Consider the following 23551-nt stretch of genomic DNA (forward strand, 5'->3'; position numbering starts at 1 on the left):
TTGCTGCCTTGTTATGTTGTTGTCTTAGGTCTGTCTTTATGTAGTGTTGTGTTGTCTCTCTTGTTGTGATGTGTTTTGTCCTATATTTATATTGTATTTATTTTAAATGTTTAATCCCAGGCCCCCGTCCCCGCAGGAGGCCTTTTGTCTTCTGGTAGGCCATCATTGTAAATAAGAATTTGTTCTGAACTGACTTGCCTAGTTAAATAAAGGTTACATAAAAAAATAAATAATAATAAATGGTGAAGAACCTTGTCCCCAACTCAGACCCTCATTCCATGATTTAAGATCGGGTTGTGTGTGTGTGTGTGTGTGTTTGAAAGGGGAGGAAAGAGGGTTGACAAAGGTAGATTCTGGGGCTCTTGGTAAAGAGCTCTATTTACATTTCAAATGTCACAAGCAGCAGACACCTGTTAAAGTCTAGAGTAGGATCCACACAAATCAAAGGTTTAACCTACTGGGATAGGAGTTCATGCAGTCCACACACAGACACAGACAGACACACACACACACACACACACACACACACACACACACACACACACACACACACACACACACACACACACACACACACACACACGTGCCGCACGTGGAGACACACACACACACACAGCCCAGCACATATACACACACCACTATCACATATAGTATACACACACACCATCCAACACCGTCCAACACCGTCCAACCCCCCCCATACGGCTCTACTGCCCAGGGCTTCAGAGCAGCTGTCCTTGGAGAAAGTAATTATAATTGTCCCTTAAATTACATAAAACTTAGATGACAATAAACTCAGGTAACTTCATAATCATGATAAACGTGTGCAATTACAAATAATTATTCACAGTCATTGTACTAATAGCATAATTAGCAACAATAATCAAGGACTTATGATCCCAACATAAGTCAAAGCCTTGGAAAATTATGACTGTTGCGACACATAATTAACTACTTACGGCAATTAGCTGAATTTGAATTTTTACACAAAATTAATACAGTATTGTTGAATTAATTTTTATGTTTTAACAGACTGAATTGCACTACCTTGACTGGACACTATTCCCTGAGAGAAGAATTGCGACATCAATGCAACACATAATTAACAGTAATGCTGTTTTTAATACGAGAGCTATGGTGAGTAAGATTTCAAATGTATTTATTACATATGGCAAATGAAGTTAACACTTGAAACATACTGTATTACATGTTTTCTCCTAAGACAGCGGGGTCACCTTTCTAAAACATTAATATGGAGAGACACTCTCTACAGGATTGTAGTGTGGAACTTTAGTGGGAGTAAAAATGAATACCAATCAATAGAGGACCAGTATGTCCTGAGGAAGACTGATCTGATGATCCTTACCAGAACAACAACAACAACTACAACCACAACAACCTGTGTTCATGATGACATCACTACACAGATAGTGCATCCCGCTCCACTCTCATCTTCATCAAAGAAACCATCTCTAAGATAAAAAAGGTCTGCTCTGCTCTGCTCTGACACACACACACACACACACACACACACACACACACACACACACACACACACACACACACACACACACACACACACACACACACACACACACACACACACACACACCTTTATTGCCATGCTGACATGCCCTGGAGAGGGGAAGGGGAAGGAAACGGACAAATCTCAGTCTGCTGCACGTATGCAAAATAGACTGTTGATAAAATTATTCTGTCCTGCAGGTATGACTGGTTGGCTGGATGGCTGGGGAAGAAGATGTGACATTCCCCATCTATTGGTGGAGCGGAGAAGGGGAGTACAACAGGACAGCTGAGCTGGGGGAGGTGTGTGTTTGGGGTGGGGGTATGGGGGGACAAGAGGCTGGAAACCCCCATCCTAGCACACTGCTTTCTTTCACTTAGCTCCCAGAGAGGGAGGGGGAGGGGGGAGAGGGGGAGAGAGAGAGAGAGAGAGAGAGAGAGAGAGAGAGAGAGAGAGAGAGAGAGGGGAGAGAGAGAGAGAAGGAGGGGGAGAGAGAGAGAGAGGGGGAGGGGGAGAGAGAGAGAGAAGGGGGGGAGAGAGAGAGGGAGAGAGAGAGAGAGAGAGAAGGGGGTAGAGAGAGAGAGAGAGAGAGAGAGAGAGAGGGAGAGAAAGGGAAAGGGAAAGGGAAAAGAGGGAGAAAAAGATACAGAGAGAATGAGAGATAGAGAACAAGGGAGAAAGAGAAAGGGGAAAGGGAGAAGAAGACAGGAAGGGTTGGAGGAGGGAAAGAGTTGGGTGGTCTTTGTCTCTTCCTACAGCCCATTCATAATCCCTGTGTACACAAATATATCTCAACGTCAGGAGCCCTAAAGCTCTTTAGATACTCTCTCTCGTCTTCCTTCCTTCCTTCCTTCCTTCCTTCCTTCCTTCCTTCCTTCCTTCCTTCCTTCCTTCCTTCCTTCCTTCCTTCCTTCCTTCCTTCCTTCCTTCCTTCCTTCCTTCCTTCCTTCCTTCCTTCCTTCCTTCCTTCTTTCTCTCTTTCTTTCTTTTCTCTCTCTCTCTCTCTCTCTCTCTCTCTCTCTCTCTCTCGCTCTCTCACATCTCTCCTCTTCCACTGCTCTGCCAGTGTGAAATATCTCCTGGCTGGAAAAAAAATGCACGAAAAGGACAAAATGTGGAACTTCAATTCATTTACAGCCCCAATCAAGAAATAATAAATCCTTTGAAGATCTAATTACAGAATCTCCCCGAAGACTCGGGCCGACCAGCCAATCCTCCTCCTGTTTGAACAGCTTGATGAACCAAGGGACTGATGGATATCAAGTCATTTTGTTTAATTTATAAATGGATTTCCCCCTAATACTTAAATTATCATCTGTACAACACAAGGCAAAGTCTATAACAGGCCTGAAAAGAATTCCAATGAGGGATGTCGCCTCTTTTCATTCCTTCTGTAATGAAATTGAGGAAGGGAGGCAGGCTGGGTAAGCTGTGTTACAGTACGGCTGGGCTCCACTGTCCCTGTGAGGGAAGATCTGGGGCATGGCTAAAAAAAACACACACACACACGCAAGTGCACACACACACATGTGCCGCACGTGAAGACACACACACACACACACCCTTCTTAACAGAACACCCTCACAGACTGGTTTGAGTGAGTGTAAGCCAACAGCTGTTGGTACTTGATATTAAAAGGATAAAATGCAGCAACTCAGTACTAACACTTTACTGTAAAAACAACAACTACAAAATCAGGTATGCCAGCCAAACACCCAAACTGATAACAGCTTCAAATGACCATAGCAATTACAAAACAACATAAACATGCTAAAAGCTCTCAATATTCAACTGTGTTAAAGACAGCACATTTTACAGTATTTTCATGAAAGGCCACCCTGTCACCCCTCTCTCCTCATCACCCCACACCCCCTCCCCATCTTCCCCATCCAAACTCTCCACCACCCATCATCTCTATCCTCTCCCCTCCCTCCCTCCCTCTCTGCCCACCTGGCTCGGGGGTCTCTGCGTGTGAGGAGGAGGAGGCAGAGCTGGTGCCGTCCTCGGTGGCGGTGCCCTGAGAAAGGAGGCCTCGCCCCGGGGGCAGCTTCATGCCCAGCTGCTCTGCCATCTCCACATGATCGCCAGGGTGGACGTAGTCAAACACACTACTTCCTGTCAGCTCCACCTGCAGGGAGGGAGGGACACAGAGAGACAGGGAGGGTCATTATTACAGTAGCACTGTGTGTGTGTGTGTGTGTGTGTGTGTGTGTGTGTGTGTGTGTGTGTGCTACATTTTTGCTAAACGTAGCAAAACAGGAAACGTCCTCTCACTGTCAACTGCGTTTATTTTCAGCAAACTTAACATGTGTAAATACTTGTATGAACATAACAATATTCAACAACTGAGACATAAACTGAACAAGTTCCACAGACATGTGACTAACAGAAATTGAATAATGTGTCCCTGAACAAAGTGGGGGTCAAAATCAAAAGTAACAGTCAGTATCTGGTGTGGCCACCAGCTGCATTGAGTACAGCAGTGAATCTCCTCCTCATGGACTGCACCAGATTTGCTAGTTCTTGCTGTGAGATGTTACCCAACTCTGCCATCAAGGCACCTGTAAGTTCCCGGACATTTCTGGGGGGAATGGCCCTAACCCTCACCCTCCGATCCAACAGGTCCCAGATGTGCTCAATGGGATTGAGATCCGGGCTCATCGCTGGCCATGGCAGAACACTGGCATTTCTGTCTTGCAGGAAATCACGCACAGAACTAGCAGTATGGCTGGTGGCATTGTCATGCTGGAGGGTCATGTCAGGATGAGTCTGCAGGAAGGGTACCACATGAGGGAGGAGGATGTCTTCCCTGTAACGCACAGCGTTGAGATTGCCTCCAATGACAAGAAGCTCAGTCCAATGATGCTGTGACACACCGCCCCAGACCTTCATGGACCCTCCACCTCCAAATCGATCCCGCTCCAGAGTACAGGCCTCGGTGTAACGTTCATTCCTTCAGGCATAAAAACAAATCCGACCATCACCCTTGGTGAGACAAAACCGCGACTCGTCAGTGAAGAGCACTTTTTGCCAGTCCTGTCTGGTCTGCGACGGTGGGTTTGTGACGGAGGACGGTGACGGTGTCTGCAGGGAGCTAGCTTGTCGGGACGCCACCCTCTCCCTCGATGAGCTCGTAGACATGTAGATACGACTAGACAACCTGCTGGCTGCCCGGGGGTGTGTCCAGAACGGGTCCTGTTAGTTCCACCTCCCGGCCCTCCCGCTCCAACACCTATGGAGTTAGGGGGGGTCGCATGGAGGGGAACCGGAGGAGGAGGCTCCTCCTGCACCAGCTGTGGTCGGAGAGGGCACACTGCCGATCGGTGCTGGAGGAGCTCGTCTGGGAGTCGAGAGCGCGGGCAGAGCACTTCCCGGTCACCCCAGGTGAGTCAGCACCAGAATCACCCAGAGCTCCCTGTTGGTCACATGTTTTTACTAATCTCTTTCCCTGAGTTTTCTCCCTCTCTCCAGCATAAGGCGCTAGTCGATTCAGGCGCAGCTGGGAACTTTATGGATCGCGGACTCGCTCTTAATTTAGGGATTACGCTGGTGCCGATAGATCAACCCTTCCCCGTGCACTCCCTAGATAGCCAACCGTTAGGATCAGGACTGGTCAGGGAGGCCACGGTTCCACTGGACATGGTAATGCAGGGGGATCATGGTGAGCAGATTAGTCTATTCCTTATTGATTCACCTGCGTTTCCAGTGGTGCTGGTGATTCCCTGGCTGGCAAGTCACAATCCTAGGATTTCGTGGAAACAGGGGGCTCTCCAGGGGTGGTCAGAGGAGTGTTCAGGGAGGTGTAGAGGAGTTTCCATCGGTGCCATGACGGTGGAGAGTCCAGACCAGGTTTCCACTGTGCGCATTCCCTCTGAATATGCTGATTTGGCTATCGCCTTCTGTAAGAAGAGGGCGACCCCAATTACCACCTCATCGACGAGGGGCGGATTGCGCGATAAACCTCCAGGTAAACGCAGCACTTCCCAGGAGTCACATGTACCCGTTGTCACAGGAGGAGACAGTGGCTATGGAGACATATGTCACTGAATCTCTGGGACAGGGGTACATTCGGCCCTCCACGTCACCCGTCTCCTCAAGTTTATTTTTTGTGAAAAAGAAGGAGGGAGGTCTGCATCCGTGCATTGATTACAGAGGTCTAAATTCCATCACAGTGGTGTTTAGTTACCCGCTACCTCTCATCACTACGGCGGTAGAATAATTTCACGGAGAGCGCTTTTTCACAAAACTGGACCTCAGGAGCACGTATAATTTGGTGCATATCCGAGAGGGAGATGAGTGGAAGACCGCGTTTAGTACCACATCTGGCCATTATAAGTACCTTGTCATGCCGTATGGGTTGAAGAATGCTCCAGCCGTCTTTCAATCCTTTGTAGACGAGATTCTCAGGGACCTGCATGGGCAGGGTGTGGTTGTGTATATCGATGATATCCTGATCTATTCCGCCACACGCACCGCGCATGTGTCTCTGGTGCGCAAGGTACTTGGGCAGCTGCTGGAGCATGACCTATACGTCAAGGCTGAGAAATGTGTGTTCTCCAAACAAGCCGTTTCCTTCCTGGGTTATCGCATTTCCACATCGGGTGTGGTGATGGAGTGTGACCGCATTACAGCCGTGCGTAATTGGCCGACTCGGACCACGGTAAAGGAGGTGCAGCGGTTTTTAGGGTTTGCCAATTACTACCAGAGGTTTATCCGGGGTTTTGGCCAGGTGGCGGCTCCCATTACCTCACTGCTGAAGGGGGGGCCGGCGCGTTTACGGTGGTCAGCCCGAGGCGAAGAGAGCTTTTTGTCGTCTGAAGGCGCTGTTTACCGACACTTTGGCGTTCATAGTGGAGGTGGACGCGTCCGAGGTTGAGGTTGGAACAGTGCTATCACAGGGCACGGGCACGCCACCGAAGCTCCGCCCCTGCTCATTCTTTTCGAAGAAGCTCGGTCCGGAGGAGCGAAACTATGACTTGGCGGACCGGGAGTTGTTAGCTGTGGTAAAAGCTCTGAAGGTGTGGAGACATTGGCTTGAGGGGGCCAAGCACCCTTTCCTCATCTGGGCTGCCACCGTAATCTGGAGTATATCCGGGCAGCGAGGAGACTGAATCCTCGTCAGGCAACATGGGCCATGTTTTTCAACAGATTTAGGTTCACCATCTCCAATAGACCAGGTTCCCTTAACACTAAGGCTGACGCGCTGTCCCATCTCAATGACACCGAGGAGCGGTCCATCGACCCTACTCCCATCCTTCCAGCTTCATGTCTGGTGGCACCGGTGGTATGGGAGGTGGACGCTGACATCGAGCGGGCGTTACGGTTGGAACCTGCGCCCCCACAGTGTCCAGCGGGTCTTCAAATACGTGCCGCTTGGTGTTCGTGACCAATTGATTCGGTGGGCCCATACGTTACCCTCTTCGGGTCATCCGGGTATTGAGAGGACAGTGCGGGGTCTTGGGGGGAAGTACTGGTGGTCCACCCTAGCTAAGGACGTGAGGTTTTATGTCTCCTCCTGTTCGGTGTACGCTCAGAGTAAGGCTCCTAGACACCTGCCAAGAGGGAAGTTACAGCCCCTCCCCGTTCCACAACGGCCATGGTCTCATCTGTCGGTTCCCTGTCCCAGGGGAACACTACGATCCTGGTCATTGTGGATCGTTTTTCTAAGTCCTGCCGCCTTCTCCCGTTGCCCAGTCTCCCTATGGCCCTACAGACTGCGGAGGCCCTGTTTACCCACGTCTTCCGGCACTACGGGGTGCCTGAGGACATCGTTTCTGATCGGGGTCCCCAGTTCACGTCCCGAGTTTGGAGGGCGTTTATGGAGCGTCTGGGGATCTCGGTCAGCCTGCCCTTGGGTTTTCACCCCGAGAGTATTGGGCAGGTGGAGTGAGTGAACGAGGATGTGGGTAGGTATCTGCAGTCATATTGCCAGGACCGGCCAGGAGAATGGGCGAGGTACGTCCCATGGGAGGAGGTGGCTCAGAACTCACTCCGCCACACCTCCACGAACATGTCACCTTTACAGTGCGTGTTGGGCTACCGGCCTGTCCTGGCACCGTGGCATCAGAGCCAGACCGAAGCTCCTGCGGTGGAGGAGTGGGTGCAGCGCTCAAAGGAGACCTGGAGAGCCGTCCAGGAATCACTCAAACAAGCTGGTGGGCGGCAGAAGAGGAGCACTGACCGCCACCTCAGTGAGGCCCCTGTGTTCGCACCTGGGGATCGACCCGAAACCTGCCCCTCCCCTGCAGGAAGGTGAGGTACCTGAGGTCCCTCCGCCCCCTCTGGGCATCGAGGGGTCCCCGGCGTACACAGTACGTTCCATTCTGGACTCTAGACACCGGGTGATGGGCCTACAGTACCTCGTGGACTGGGAGGGGTACGGTCCGGAGGAGAGGTGCTGGGCGCCTCCACCGCCTCCATCTTTTCTGTTGGTTATGTCTGTGTTGGTTTCACCTGTTTCTCGTTTGGGGTTTGGTTCAGGGCTATTTAAGTTTGGTGTCCTGTTTTGGGTCGGTCATTATTTTCGCCTGTTGTTGTTGGCGTGACCTTACCTTACCGGAATAAATACGGTTTTCCTTAAACCTCTGCGGAAACCAACCAAATAAGGTCTCTGTTGTCAAACTTGATGGTGCCCCGTCTTTAAAATGGAAAATAATAATTTGAATCATTTCAAAGAGGTCAATTGGACAGAACGGCAAAAAAACCCTGCCCATGCATACTTTTTTCATCACATCCTTGTATTTTATATCACAGAGGTAAGACCACTGACACAATCATGTTGTTTAAAGGGATAGTCATGATATATCTAACAGAACTATGTCTGTTGTCTGTGTATTGGTTCCTGATCTGTGTAGTATCTTAGTGCTTAGATACTCTTTTTGACATACACATCTTGGAGAGACTGAAGAGTAAATGGATAGTTCACACAAATGACAAAACAACACACTGTTCTCTTTACCCTGTAAGCCCTCTATGGACAAAGTATGACAGCAATCCACTCTTTGATTAGGACTAATATGTAATTTTGCAATTTGTGTGAACAATCCCTCTAACTTTCAGTCTCTCCAAGATGTGTATGTCAAAAATAGTATCTAACAACTACGTAAGATACTACTTAGATCAGGAACCAATACACAGCAAACATACATGGTTCTGGTAGATAGATCATGACACAATCATGATAGCGTTAGATAAGGAAGCAACAGAGAGAAGAAGACACATTGCAAAGAAGTCTTTTCAGAGTCTCCTTTAGAAGGCTGACACTGTCTGCGTCCCAAACTTTTGACCATGGTCCACAGGGCTCTGGTCAAAAGTAGTGCACTGTATAGGGAATAGTGTGCAATTTGGGACACAACCTCTTCTATCTACTGGGCTAAAGGGAATGAGATTCTCTCAGGGGGCTGGAGAAGTGGAGGCTGAGGTGGCTGGGGATAGAGATGGGGGAATAGGCAGCTGGGGAGGTGGAAGGGGCCAGGCCTGGTGGCTGGGGATAGATGGAGGGGGGCTGGGGCGGTGGAGGGGCCAGGCCTGTTGGCTTGGGATAGATGAAGGGGGCTGGAGAGGTAGAGGGGCCAGGCCTGGTGAATGGGGATAGATGGAGGGGGCTGGGGAGGTAGAGGGGCCAGGCCTGGTGGCTGGTGATAAACGGAGGGGCTGGGGAGGTGGAGGGGCCAGGCGTGGTGGCTTGGGTTGGATGGAGGGGGCTGTGGGGTTGGAGGGGGCCAGGCCTTGTGGCTGGGGATAGATGGAGGATGTTAGGGGGCAGGGGAGGTGGAGGAGGCCAGGCCTGGTGGCTGGGCTGGGGTTAGGAACTCCTACAGATTACAAATGGCTGAATCTCCCCTTAGACAAAGGAGTGACATAATCACATCCCCCTTAGAAAAGAGAGACCATTGTACATCAGTCTTTAACCTAAAGAGCAACACACTACCATGGACTACCGAACTAGGGATGAGAGATGGCGATTCCCATTTATAACTGGATTAAGCTACAATAATAAATGAGATGACTGCAGCCCATGAGGTCAGTGTGAATGTGCCAGTCCAGCGCTGACTGCCTGCTGAATACATTTCAGAATGGAAATGAAACAAGCCAAAAGCTTTATATCTCTCTTTCACAGGCTTGGTGGCAGTCAAATCTTTTGTGGCCCATTATAATTCATGAACACGACCAATGACTATTTTAACTGTATTAGAATGAGCCTTGGCTCAACAATGCAGTCATCTGCTTTAATCTCTTCTGATGACTAGATGAGAACAATGCGCAGCCGGGGGAGAAATAATACAGGCTCAAATATTCATTGTGTTGCGTCGTGGGCAGTAAAGTGGCCGGTGTTGTCTATTACAAGAGAGGCAGCAGATTATACTCTGTGATGGCAGAAAGGACACTTGGATTACAGTGGCTGCGTTTGCATTGTAATTTAGGCTGGTGTGTGTGTGGTGTCATCAGGGTTGGAGCACAGCTGGGCCAGGCATCATTAGAAACATGCTTATTCCGTAGAAAATCACTTATTAATATCTACGCCTCTGACACCTGTCTGGCTGGCTGGCTGGAAGGAAGGAACATAGTCATATAAAACACCTGATTCAACTACCACTAGACATAAAAAGGCAGTAATTAATGCTTCTTCGTTTAAAAAGAAGGAAACCTCTTAATTACATAGGGCTTCAGAAATGTCATCTTCCTCTATTAAATGTTCTGCTCTATTAGAATCCCCACTGTCAAATATCATCACCTGTTAGACAGCCTGCCTCCTCTCTGTCTCTCTGTCTGTCTATCTGTCTGTCGATCTGTCTCCCTTTCTCACTCTCTCTGACTCTCTTTCTTTCTCTCTGTCTCTCTCTCTCTCTTTCTCTCTTGTCTTCTTCTTTCTCTTTCACTATGTCTGTCTGTCTGTCTGTCTGTCTGTCTGTCTGTCTGTCTGTCTGTCTGTCTGTCTGTCTGTCTGTCTGTCTGTCTGTCTGTCTGTCTGTCTGTCTATAAACACTACATGACCAAAAGTATGTGGACACCTGCTCGTCAAACATCTCATTCCAAAATCATGGGCATTAATACGGAATTGGTCCCCTCTTTGCTGCTAAAACAGCCTCCACTCTTCTGGGAAGGCTTTCCACTAGATGTTGGAACATTGCTGTGGGACTTGCTTCCATTCAGCCACAAGAGCATTAGTGTGGTAGGGCACTGATGTCGGGCGACTAGGCCTGGCACGCAGTCTGCGTTCCAATTCATCCTAAAGGTGTTCTATGGGGTGGAGGTCAGTGCTCTGTGCAGGCTAGTCAAGTTCTTCCACACTGATCTCAACAAACCATTTCTGTATGGACCTCTCTTTGTGCACGGGGGCATTGTCATGCTGAAACAGGAAAGGGCCTTCCCTAAACCATTGCCACAAAGTTGGAAGCAAAGAATCGTCTAGAATGTGATTGTATGCTGTAGCGTTAAGATTTCCCTTCACTGGAACTAAGGGCCTAGCCCGAACCATGAAAAACAGCCCCATACATTATTCCTCCTCCACCAAACTTTACAGTTGGCACTATGCATTGGGGCAGGTAGCGTTTTCCTGGCATCTCCCAAACCCAGATTTGTCTGTCGGCCTGCAAGATGGTGAAGCGTGATTCATCACTCCAGAGATCATGTTTCCACTGCTCCAGAGTCCAATGGCAAAGAGCTTTACACCACTCCAGCTGACGCTTGGCATTGCACATGGTGATCTTAGGCTTGTGTGCGGCTGCTCGGCCATGGAAACCCATTTCATGAAGCTCAGATGAACAGTTATTGTGCTGACGTTGCTTCCAGAGGCAGTTTGGAACTCTGCAGTGATTTTGACAAACGAGGACAGAAGATTTTTACACGCTATGCACTTCAGCACTCGGCAGTCCCATTCTATGAGCTTGTGTGACCACTTCGCGACTGAGCTGTTGTTGCTCCTAGACGATTCCACTTCACAATAACAGCACTTACAGTTAATCAGGGCAGCTCTAGCATGGCAGAAATTTAATGAACTGACTTGTTGGAAAGGTAGCATCCTATGACGGTGCCATGTTGAAAGTCACTGAGCTGCTCAGTAAGGCCATTCTACTGACAATGTTTGTCTATGGAAATTGCATGGCTGTGTGCTAGATTGTATACACATGTCAGCAATAGGTGTGGCTGAAATAGCCGCATCCACTAATTTACAGTTTTTCTCAGTCGCTTTGGTGCATTTCTTAGATCAAAAGTGCAATTCTTGATACTACTTGTACAAATTCCAAATAATCTAGTCACTTGTGCACATCATTAAAGCCATTTCTTATTCCTTTGAACAAATTGCAATTGATAATGTACAAGTGCTTTTTTCCACATTATCAATTGCTCATGTCATGTTGATCAAAATATAGTAGATGGTTCTCTGTTGAATAGTCTTACCCCTCAAAACATCTAGGCATTAGTTCCTTGCATAAGCCATTACATGCAAAATTGTTGAACTATTTGTCATAAACTGTCAAGCATAGTTTTACACATTTCTATTAGACCTTTTGTACAAAAACGTGAATTGATGAATCGTGCAGGTGAAATTGACCCTCACTCATGAAGGAATGTAAAGTGTTAGTTCAACCAACAATCAACCAGTTGTCTAAATTGCTCAAAGGTGCATCTCATGAAGAATCAATTGGCAAGCATCAGACCACAACACAGAGTTGAAATTTTCCAATAATGGATGGACCAGGAAACAAACAGGGTCAACAGCCAAGAGGAGGAGGAGGAAGAAGAGGAGCAAGGATGCGTGGTGGAAGGCAAAACAGAGGAAGAGGCAGAAGAAGACATAGGCGCATATCTGATGACATAAGGACCACTATTGTAGACCATGTTGTCAATCATGGCCTTACAATGGCTGAGGTGGGTCGAAGGGTGCAGCCGAATATTGGGAGATCATCCGTGTCCTCAATAGTTCAAACGTTTCGAAGAGAGAACAGGTCTGTCCACCAATATACAGTGCCCTGTTACTGTATATAAGCAGTATACTGTATACTTCCTACAATGCTTCATATTACAGTAGTCCACTTGTATTTCACAGCATACAGAAATATACTCTATACAGATACATGCTGCACCTTACATGCACCCACCTGTATGTTTTACAGTAAAATGTGTGTTCGCATAGTTTTTGTCTATGTGAAAGTGTGCGTTGCATCACTGCATTTCCCCACATAGGATCTGCAAGATTACCTCAAACCGGTGGCAGAGGACGCCTTTTACACCTCAACAGGAGGAGGCTATTTGCACCAGGGTCCGAGCAAACAATGCCATGAGACTCAGGGAAATACAAAGGACCATTATAGAAGACAACGATGTCTTTGAAAACATCCATACGGTTAGCATCTCAACCATCGACAGGGTGCTGCATAGAAACCAGAGGAGTATGAAACAGCTGTACCGTGTACCATTCCAAAGGAATGAGGACAGAGTTAAGGAGCTACGGTACCAGTATGTACAGGTAAAACATATATCTATGGAACTACTTTACAGCAACATTTTATAGTGATAGTAGTACAGTAAGCATAAACTGCACACATTTCCATTGCTGTGGAAGGAACATACAATATATGTAAATTTTATGTCACTCTTCCTTACCAAAACAAATTCAACTGTGTGTTCTGGGATATAGCGTATAATGGAGTTGGAATCAAGTGAACCCTCTCACAACTTTGTATACGTGGATGAGGCTGGCTTCAACCTGACCAAATGCAGAAGGCGGGGTCGGAATATCATCGGTCACAGAGCTACTGTGGATTTGCGAGGCCAACGGGGAGGAAATATCACCATGTGTGCTGCTATTTCGGAGCATGGTGTCCTAACCCATATCCCCCTTATAGGGCCATACAACACCCAGCATCTACTCAACTCAACTTTGTGCCCCTTGGGTTGTCCAGCCTCTTTCAATCAATAACCCACATACAGTAATATGTAAATAGTACTGTTGAAATTGATATATGCCATAAAGTGCAGCCTTGTGCATTTTCAATACAGTAACTGTCATCCAAACTGTAGCCTAAGTTTACATCAGGTAATACTGTCAAAGTACACAGTTACATTGACAACATGCCTAAACATTTTGACGACCTTGTTCGTGAACAATGACTCAATGACTCAATGACACTGACATGATCATTGGCATGAATATTTACTTTTGAGAGATGTACTAAGGATTTTTAGTGACTGACTAGCTTTAGAAACATATCTATTGTATATTGCAGTTTGTCCAAATTGTTCTGAGAAATGCACTTATTATTTTGCACATGTTAGGGATGATGTGAAAAATGCACCAAAGCGACTGAGAAACTATAAAAGAGGGTCCACATACTTTTGTATATAGTGTAAAAATAAAGAAAAACCCTTGAATGAGTAGGTGTGTCCAAACTTTTGACTGATAATGTACTTTTGTATATGTAGTGTATCTCTCTCGCACTCTGTTGCCCGCCCTCCCTCCCCACACACACACACACACACACACACACACACACACACACACACACACACACACACACACACACACACACACACCCCCCTCCCCCTATCCCCCTCCTCCCTATCCCCCTCCCCAACCACCCCTATCTCACCCCTCCCCCTCCTCCCTCCACCCTATCCCCCTCCCCAACCACCCCTATCTCCCCCTATCTCCCCCCTCCACACACCCTCCACTCCCCAATTGAGACATGGATTGTGTGTGTGCCATTCAGAGGGTGAATGGCCAAGACAAAAGATTGAAGTGCCTTTGAACGGGGTATGGTAGTAGGTGCCAAGCGCACCAGTTTGTGTGTGTCAATAACTGCAATGCTGTTGCAGTTCTTGACAGTTTCCCATGTGTATCAAACAGTTTCCTGTGTGTATCAAACAGTTTCCTGTGTGTATCAAGGATGGTCCACCACCCAAAGGACACCCAGCCAACTTGACACAACTGTGGGAAGCATTGGAGTCAACATGGGCCAGCATCCCTGTGGAACACTTTCGACACCTTGTGGAGTCCGTGCCCCAACAAATTGAGGCTGTTCTGAAGGCAAAAGGGGGTGCAAATCAATATTAGGAAGAAGTTCCTAATGTTTTGTACACTCAGTAAATATTTTACTTATAAGAGCTCTTAAATGTTAATCAAAGCCTTCAAATGTGCATATTTAATGATGAAATATTATCATGCTATAGAGCACCATCCCATGAGGAAAGTAACATTTCAGATGACTGTTGGGAGGGAGAAAAATATAAAATCCCTCCCACACTTCTAAAATATCAGTGTGACTTTGTAAAGTACTAATCAAATAAATTGATGTTGGCTCTAGGGTTCAGAATTAATTACTGCATTTAACATTAGATAAATGGAAAATTATAAGGTTGATAGAGTATAATTACTCTTGTATTAATGATTCATATTACATTGCCCTCAATTGATAACACTTGGCATAAAGCTATGGAAGTTTAATAAAAATATATATATTTTTCTTAATATGGCAAACTGCTGTTCTTGTAGGGTTTGAATAACTAATTCCAGACCTATGTTATTATGGATTTATTCAACTAAAGAGGGAGGGTCCACCAGCTTTGATAATACTGCAAATCTTCAATACTGTCTAAATGACAGACGAGTAAGAAACCTGTGGTCTCAAGTGTCACAACCCAGCATCACTTGGATAGAGGGTCAAAGCAGCAGCGTCCTCCCACCCATCTCTTGTGTGTGTGTGGGTGTTTTCTATGCCAGAGTGGTATCACACCACCTCTTCATGCAGAATATTCATGCAGAATATCTAATAACCAGGGCTCTAGTGAATATCTCTAGTTATCTCCTGGTTCCAAAACAAATGGAAAGGCTACACAGATATGGCTGTAGCATCGTGGGCATCAGAAGCTGAGAGAATTTTTAAATAAAAACAGACCATCAATGGCATAAAGGAAGCTAGTAATTAAGGGCAATTGGAGCTGTCTTCCCTGTGTGCTGGATGGGACCCAGGGGAAGCACCCAGCTACCTGTCTGACCTTGGCAAATGGTGGTCCTTGGTTGAGACTGTGACCCGCTGAACCCCCTCTCACACAGTACATAGGGCGACCTGCCTCATGCAAATCACCACTCTCCCATGAGACCTGTATAAACTACAGCCTAATTAAATATTTTTTAATGATGTGAGTCATTTTTTGCCAAGGGGTGGATTCGGGGGAAGTTTAATATGAGATCACAAAAGATGTTCTCGGCGTTGATTCTGTAAATGATTGACGATCGAGTGTTTATGATAAAAGCACCAGCGCCAGGAATGAGAATGAAGTCAGCCTTATACTTAATTTCTCTAATAACCCAAATGCTTTCAAGAACCCCCCAAAAAAGATGCCAACATAGTCCATCATATGAAAATGATGGATAACGCGGACATTGCCAAGCTCAAAGCAGCAAAGTAATATTTGTCAGCCAAATGACAAGGTTTTCTAATTTCACAAACCAAACAGACATACAGATTAGTATATGATCTGATGCTGCTCCCTCTTACTCTCCCTCTCCCTCTCTCTCTCCCTTTCTCTCTCTCTCTCTCTCTCTCTCTCTCTCTCTCTCTCTCTCTCTCTCTCTCTCTCTCTCTCTCTCTCTCTCTCTCTCCATGTTACCTGCAGAGGGCTTTCTCCAGTCCACTCAAGTGTTACAGTGGTCACAGATTACAGTAACCTTTAACAGGCCTGTGACAGCCAAGATACACATTTAGTGGAAAGCAGTCTCTCTCTCTCGCTCTCCCTCTTTCTCTTTCTCTCCCTCTCTCTCTCCCTTTCTCTCTCTCTCTCTCTCTCTCTCTCTCTCTCTCTCTCTCTCTCTCTCTCTCTCTCCCTCTTTCTCTCTCTCCCTTTCTCTCTCTCTCTCTCTCTCTCTCTCTCTCTCTCTCTCTCTCTCTCTCTCTCTCTCTCTCTCTCTCTCTCCATGTTACCTGCAGAGGGCTTTCTCCAGTCCACTCAAATGTTACAGTGGTCACAGATTACAGTAACCTTTAACAGGCCTGTGACAGCCAAGATACACATTTAGTGGAAAAGCAGTCTCTCTCTCTCTCTCTCTCCCTCTCGCTCTCTCCCCCTCTCTCTTGCTCTCTCTGTATGTCTGTCACTCTCTCCACCCCCCCCCCTCTCTCTGTCTGTCTGTCCCTCTCTCTCTCTCTTCAGCCTATAATACCACATTGTGCCACTTCTCCAGCAGGCCTTAATCTCCCTCCGAACTAAAGCCTGTCACTTCAGGAGGGAGAAATGGAAGGCTTGGAGAGGAGAGGACTGGATACTATACTACTGAATCAGACTTGATACAGTTGAAGTCAGAAGTTAACATACACTTAGAATGGAGTCATTAAAACTCATTTTTCAGGGCCTCCCGGGTGGCGCAGTGGTTAAGGGTGCTGTACTGCAGCGCCAGCTGTGCCACCCGAGACTCTGGGTTTGCGCTCAGGCTCTGTCGTATCCGGCTGTGACCGGGAGGTCTGTGGGGCGACGCACAATTGGCCTAGCGTTGTCTGGGTTAGGGAGGGCTTGGCCGGTAGGGATATCCTTGTCTCATTGCGCACTAGCGACTCCTGTGGCAGGCCGGACGCAGTGCGCGCTAACCAAGGTTGCCAGGTGCACAGTGTTTCCTCTGACACATTGGTGCGGCTGGCTTCCGGGTTGGATGGCGCTGTGTTAAGAAGCAGTGCGTGTTGTGTATCGGAGGACGCATGACTTTCAACCTTCGATTTGATTTGATTTCGTCTCTCCTGAGCCCGTACGGGAGTTGTAGCGATGAGACAAGATAGTAGCTGCTAAACAATTGGATACCACAAAATTGGGGAGAAAAAGGGGTAAAAAAACAAAAAAACTCATTTTTAACCACTCCACAAATTTCTTGTTAAGTTAACCTCTTTGGTCTAGAGGGCAGTATTCGGAAGTTTGGATGAATAAGGTGGCCGAAGAAAACTGACTGTTACTCAGGCCCAGAATCTAGGATATGCATATAATTGGTGGTATTGGATAGAAAACACTCCAAGTTTTCCAAAACTGTTAAAATAATGTCTGTGAGTATAACAGAACTGATATAGCAGGCAAAAACCCGAGGAGAATTTTTGGAGGTGACACCATTTAAATTGCTTGTTTATGGGGAAATCAATGGAATACCTCCCAGATTGCAGTTCCTAGGGTTTCCAGTAGATGTCAACAGTCATTTGTCTGTTGATTCAGGCTTCTTTAAAAAAACTAGCTAGAATTTGTAGTTTTTCTAAGTGGCTCCCATTTTGGCTGTAGTGTTGTGGTGAACGTCGGTGAGGGAGCACACTTCGTTATTTATCTCCGGTAATGAACATACTATTCTCCGTCTTACATTTTATAGTTTATTTACATATTAGGGTACCTGAGGATTGATTAGAAACGTTGTTTGACTTGTTTGGACAAAGTTTATTGGTAACTTTCGGGATTCATTTGTATGCATTTTGAACGAGGGAAACCAGTGGATTACTGAGTCAAGCATGCCAACTAAACTGTCTTTTTTGGGATATAAAGAAGGACTTTATCGAACAAAAGGACCATTTGTTATGTAGCTGGGACCCTTGTGATTGCAACCAGAGGAAGATCTTCAAAGGTAAGTGATTTACTTTATTGCTATTTATGACTTTCGTGATGCCTCTGCTTGGTTGGAATGCATGTAATGCATGTAATGATTTTGTATGCGGGCCGCTGTCCTCAGATAATCACATGGTGTGCTTTTGCCGTAAAGCCTTTTTGAAATCTGACAAAGCGTCTGGATTATCAAGAAGTTAAGCTTTTAAACGATGCAAGAAACTTTTATTTTCATGAATGTTTAATATTACAAATTTTGTATTTTGAATTTCGTGCTCTGCAATTTCATCGGATGTTGGCCAGGTGGGACACTACCGTCCCATCTAGCCCAAAGAGGTTTTAACAAACTATAGTTTTAGGACATCTACTTTGTGCATGACACAAGTAATTTTTCCAACAATTGTTTACAGACAGATCATTTCACTTATAATTCACTGTATCACAATAACAGTGGGTCAGACGTTCACACTAAGTTGACTGTGTCTTTAAACACTTTGGAAAATTCCAGAAAATTATGTCATGGCTTTAGAAGCTTCTGATAGGCTAAATTACATAATTTGAGTCATTTGAAGGTGTATTTCATGGATGTATTTCAAGGCTACCTTCAAACTCAGTGCCTCTTTGCTTGACATTATGGGAAAATCAAAAGAAATCAGTTGAGAACAAGTTCTCATTTACAACTGTGACCTGGCCAAGGTAAAGCAAAGCAGTTCGACACATACAACAACACAGAGTTACACATGGAATAAACAAACATACAATCAATAATACAGTAGAAAAATCGATATACATCATGTGCAAATGAGGTAGGATAAGAGAGATAAGGCAATAAATAAGCCATGGTGGCAAAGTAATTACAATATAGCAATTAAACACTGGAATGGTAGATGTGCAGAAGATGAATGCACAAGTAGAGATACTGGGGTGCAAAGGAGCAAGATAAATAAATAAATAAATACAGTATGGGGATGAGGTAGATTAGATGGGCTATTTACAGATGAGCTATGTACAGGTGAAGTGATCTGTGAGCTGCTCTGACAGCTGGTGCTTAAAGCTAGTGAGGGAGATATGAGTCTCCAGCTTCAGAGATTTTTGCAGTTTGTTCCAGTCATTGGCAGCAGAGAACTGGAAGGAGAGGCAGCCAAAGGAAGAATTGGCATTGGGGGTGACCAGTGAGATATACCTGCTGGAGCGCCTGCTATGGGTGGGTGTTGCTGTGGTGACCAGTGAGCTGAGATAAGGAGGGACTTTACCTAGCAGAGACTTGTAGATGACCTGGAGCCAGTGGGTTTGGCGACGAGTATGAAGCGAGGGCCAGCCAACGAGAGCATACAGGTCGAGTGGTGGGTAGTATATGGGGCTCTGGTGACAAAACGGATGGCACTGTGATAGATTGCATCCAATTTGTTGAGTAGAGTGTTGGAGGCTATTTTATAGATGATATCACCGAAGTCGAGGATCGGTAGGCTGGTCAGTTTTACGAGGGTATGTTTGGCAGCATGAGTGAAGGATGCTTTGTTGCAAAATAGGAAGCCAATTCTAGATTTAATTTTGGATTGGAGCTGTTTAATGTGAGTCTGGAAGGAGAGTTTACAGTCTAACCAGACACCTAGGTATTTGTAGTTGTCCACATATTCTAAGTCAGAACCGTCCAGAGTAGTGAAGCTGGACGGGCAGGCAGGTGCGGGCAGCTAATGGTTGAAGAGCATGCATTTAATTTTACTCGCATTTGAGAGCAGTTGGAGGCCACAGAAGGAGAGTTGTATGGCATTGAAGCTCATCTATCTGGAGGTTCGTTAACACAGTGTCCAAAAAAGGGTCAGAGGTATACAGAATGGTGTTGTATGCGTAGAGGTGGATCAGAGAATCACCAGCAGTGAGAGCGACATCATTGATGTATACTGAGAAGAGAGTCGGCCCGAGAATTGAACCCTGTGGCACCCCCATAGAGACTTCCAGAGGTCCGGCAACAGGCCCTCCGATTTGACATACTGAACTCTATCGGAGAAGTAGTTGGTGAACCAAGCGAGGCAATAATTTGAGAAACCAAGGCTGTTGAGTCTGCCAATAAGAATGTTGTGATTGACAGAGTTGAAAGCCTTTGTCAGGTCGATGAATACGGCTGCACAGTAATGTCTCTTATCGATGGCGGTTATGATATCAATTAGGACCTTGAGAGTGGCTGAGGTGCACCCATGACCAGCTCGGAAAGGTATGGTGGGATTCGAAATGGTTGGTAATCTGTTTGTTAACTTGGCATTCAAAGACCTTAGAAAGGCAGGGTAAAATAGATATAGGTCTGTAGCAGTTTGGGTATAGAGTGTCTCCCCCTTTGAAGAGGGGGATGACCATGGCAGCTTTCCAATCTATGGGAATCTCAGATGATACGAAAGAGAGGTTGAACAGGCTAGTAATAGGGGTTGCAACAATTTTGGCAGATCATTTTAGAAAGAGAGGGTCCAGATTGTCTAGCCCGGCTGATTTGTAGGGGTCCAGATTTTGCAGCTCTTTCAGAACATCGGCTATCTGGATTTGGGTGAAGGAGAAGTGGGGGAGGTTTTGGCGAGTTGCAGTGTGGAGCGCAGGGCTGTTGACCGGGGTAGTGGTAGCCAGGTGGAAAGCATAGCCAGATGTAGAAAAATGCTTATTGAAATTCTCAATTATTGTGGATTTATCGGTAGTGACAGTGTTTCCTAGCCTCAGAGCAGTGGGCAGCTGGGAGGAGGTGCTCTTATTCTCCATGGACTTTACAGTGTCCCAGAACTTTTTTTGAATTTGTACTACAGGATGCAAATTTCCATTTGAAAAAGCTAGCCTTAGCTTTCCTAACTGCCTGGTTCCTAACTTCCCTGAAAAGTTGCATATCATGGAGGCTGTTTGATGCTAATGCAGAACGTCACAGGAAGTTTTTGTGCTGGTCAAGGGCAGACAGATCTGGAATGAACCAAGGGCTATATCTGTTTCTATTTTTTTTAATGGAGCATGCTTATTTAAGATGGTGAGAAGGCACTTTTAAAGAATAACCAGGCATCCTCTACTGACAGGATGAGGTCAATGTCATTCCAGGATACCTGGGCCAGGTCGATTAGAAAGGCCTGTTCGCTGAAGTGTTTTTGGGAGCGTTTGACAGTGATGATGAGTGGTCGTTTGACCGCAGACCCATTACGGACACAGGCAATGAGGTAGTGATTGCTGAGATCTTGGATGAAAACACCAGAGGTGTATTTGGAGGGCAAGTTGGATAGGAGGATATCTATGAGGGTGCCCGTGTTTATGGATTTGGGGTTGTACCTGGTAGGTTCATTGATAATTTGTGTGAGATTGAGGGCATAAAGCTTAGATTGTAGGATGGCCGGGGTGTTGAGCATGTCCCAGTTTAGGTCACCTAGCAGCACGAGCTCAGAAGATAGATGGGGGGCAATCAATTCACATATGGTGTCCAGGGCACAGCTAGGGGCAGAGGGTGGTCTTTCGTAAGCGGCAATGGTGAGAGACTTGTTTCTGGAAAGGTGAATTTTTAGAAGTAGAAGCTCGAATTGTTTTGGGACAGACCTGGACAGTAAGACAGAACTCTGCAGGCTATCTCTGCAGTAGATTGCAACACCACCCCCTTTGGCAGTTCTATCTTGGCAGAAAATGTTATAGTTAGGGATGGATATTTCAGGGTTTTTGGAGGTTTTCCTAAGCCAGGATTCAGACACGGCTAAGACATCCGGGTTGGCTAAATGTGCTAAAGCAGTGAACAAAGCAAACTTAGCGAGTAGGCTTCTAATGTTAACATGCATGACACCAAGGCTTTTACGGTTACAGAAGTCAACAAATGAGAGCACCTGGGGAGTAGGAGTGGAGCTAGGCACTGCGGGTCCTGGATTAACCTCTACATCACCAGAGGAACAGAGAATAAGTAGGATAAGGGACAGAGCGTAAAAGGAGCAGGTTTCAGGGCACGATAGCATAGATTCAAGGCATAATGTACAGACAAAGGTATGGTAGGAAGAGAGTACATTGGAGGTAAACCTAGGCATTGAGTAATGATGAGAGAGATATAGTCTCTAGAGACGTTTAAACCAGGTGATGTCATCGCATATGTGGGAGGTGGAACAACATGGTTGGTTAAGGCATATTGAGCATTGCTAGAGGCTCTACAGTGAAATAAGACAGTAATCACTAACCAGGACAGTAATGGACAAAGCATATTGATTTTATAGAGAGGCATGATCAACCAAGTGAATCGTATGGGTGCAGTGAGTGGTTGGGCTGGCTGGGGGACACGGCGATTCAGACAGTTAGTAGGCTGGGGCTAGCAAGCTAGCAGTTAGCAGGCCGGGGCTAGCAAGTTAGCAGAAGGGACTTTTGCCTCCTCGTGCGGTGACGTCGATAGACCAGTCGTGGAATTAGTAGGGTTCCAAGTGGCAGAGGGGTCCAAGTCCAATTGGCAAAATGGGTATAGTGGTCCAAGAAACTGGACGATGGATCAGCTAACAGTCCAATATGCTCTAGATAGCTAGCAGGCCGCAGTGAGTAGAATGGGCCTTCAGGGGACGACACGCCTGAGGGGCCTGTTGGAATCCTCGGGCAGATTATGTTGGTATTCCAGTCGTGAAGGATCGGCGGGGTCAAGAGTGTCAAATACATTCCGACCCCACTGTAGACACTGTATTTTTAAACTGAAATGTGCTGTATTTATTTGTTAACTGGAAAATTCAAAGCAACACAAAGTCACTGTGTAACACTTTAACCTTACAGAGTAAAAATTATGTTCATTTTAGCCCCTTAGAATGGGAAAGTGGAGGAGAATAAGAGTCAAACATCGTAGAGTAATAATGTTCTTTACATTCCCCTTTCCATTACAATCAACAGTGACAAACACTAACACCCGTGATGACAAGGCATGTAACGGTGTATGTTTGGTTTACCTGTGTATGTCTATTCTATCACAGGTGTGTATAAAAAAACAATAAATGTCTGAACAAAATGTAGATTTTTCAAACAAAATACATTTTTGTTATCTAGAAAGCAGCTCTGACAAGAGAGAGAGAGAGAGAGAGAGAGAGAGAGAGAGAGAGAGAGAGAGAGAGAGAGAGAGAGAGAGAGAGAGAGAGAGAGGAAATAACTTTAACAATTAACTTCGAAGGACAAAAAGGGTACATTTCCCCTGTGCTCTTTTTCTCCCTGGTCTGATTTGTATCAGGCTCTCAAAGCCCTCTTAGATCATCCTAATCCAGTGTGGCAAAGTAGCTGAATATGAGATTCAGATTGTCTTAGAAATTCTACGCTACCAATCAGCTTTCTGACACCGCTTTTCTCTTCAACCTTCAGAACTTGTGACAGCAAAGACCAGAAGGCAACTCACAAAGGAGCACACAAATGGCAAACGCTGCAAGCTTGCTGCCTAATCCACGGAACAAAGATTGCACTTGACACTTCACAGCAGCTTCAAATCCAAATATTTGATCAATC

General features: G+C 46.2%; 1 protein-coding gene across 1 annotated transcript in view; it reads right to left on the reverse strand.

Moving 5' to 3' along the window:
* LOC112255779 (neuronal PAS domain-containing protein 3-like) overlaps positions 1–23551 on the reverse strand; it is a 314403-nt gene that overhangs the window by 52626 nt on the left and 238226 nt on the right. Inside the window, exon 6 of the mRNA XM_042326252.1 lies at positions 3476–3653. Coding sequence (XP_042182186.1) covers positions 3476–3653 — 178 coding nt within the window. The remainder of the gene's footprint in view (positions 1–3475; positions 3654–23551) is intronic.

Source organism: Oncorhynchus tshawytscha, linkage group LG08 (genome assembly GCF_018296145.1).
Source record: "Oncorhynchus tshawytscha isolate Ot180627B linkage group LG08, Otsh_v2.0, whole genome shotgun sequence".
In the NCBI taxonomy this organism is placed as follows: domain Eukaryota; kingdom Metazoa; phylum Chordata; class Actinopteri; order Salmoniformes; family Salmonidae; genus Oncorhynchus; species Oncorhynchus tshawytscha.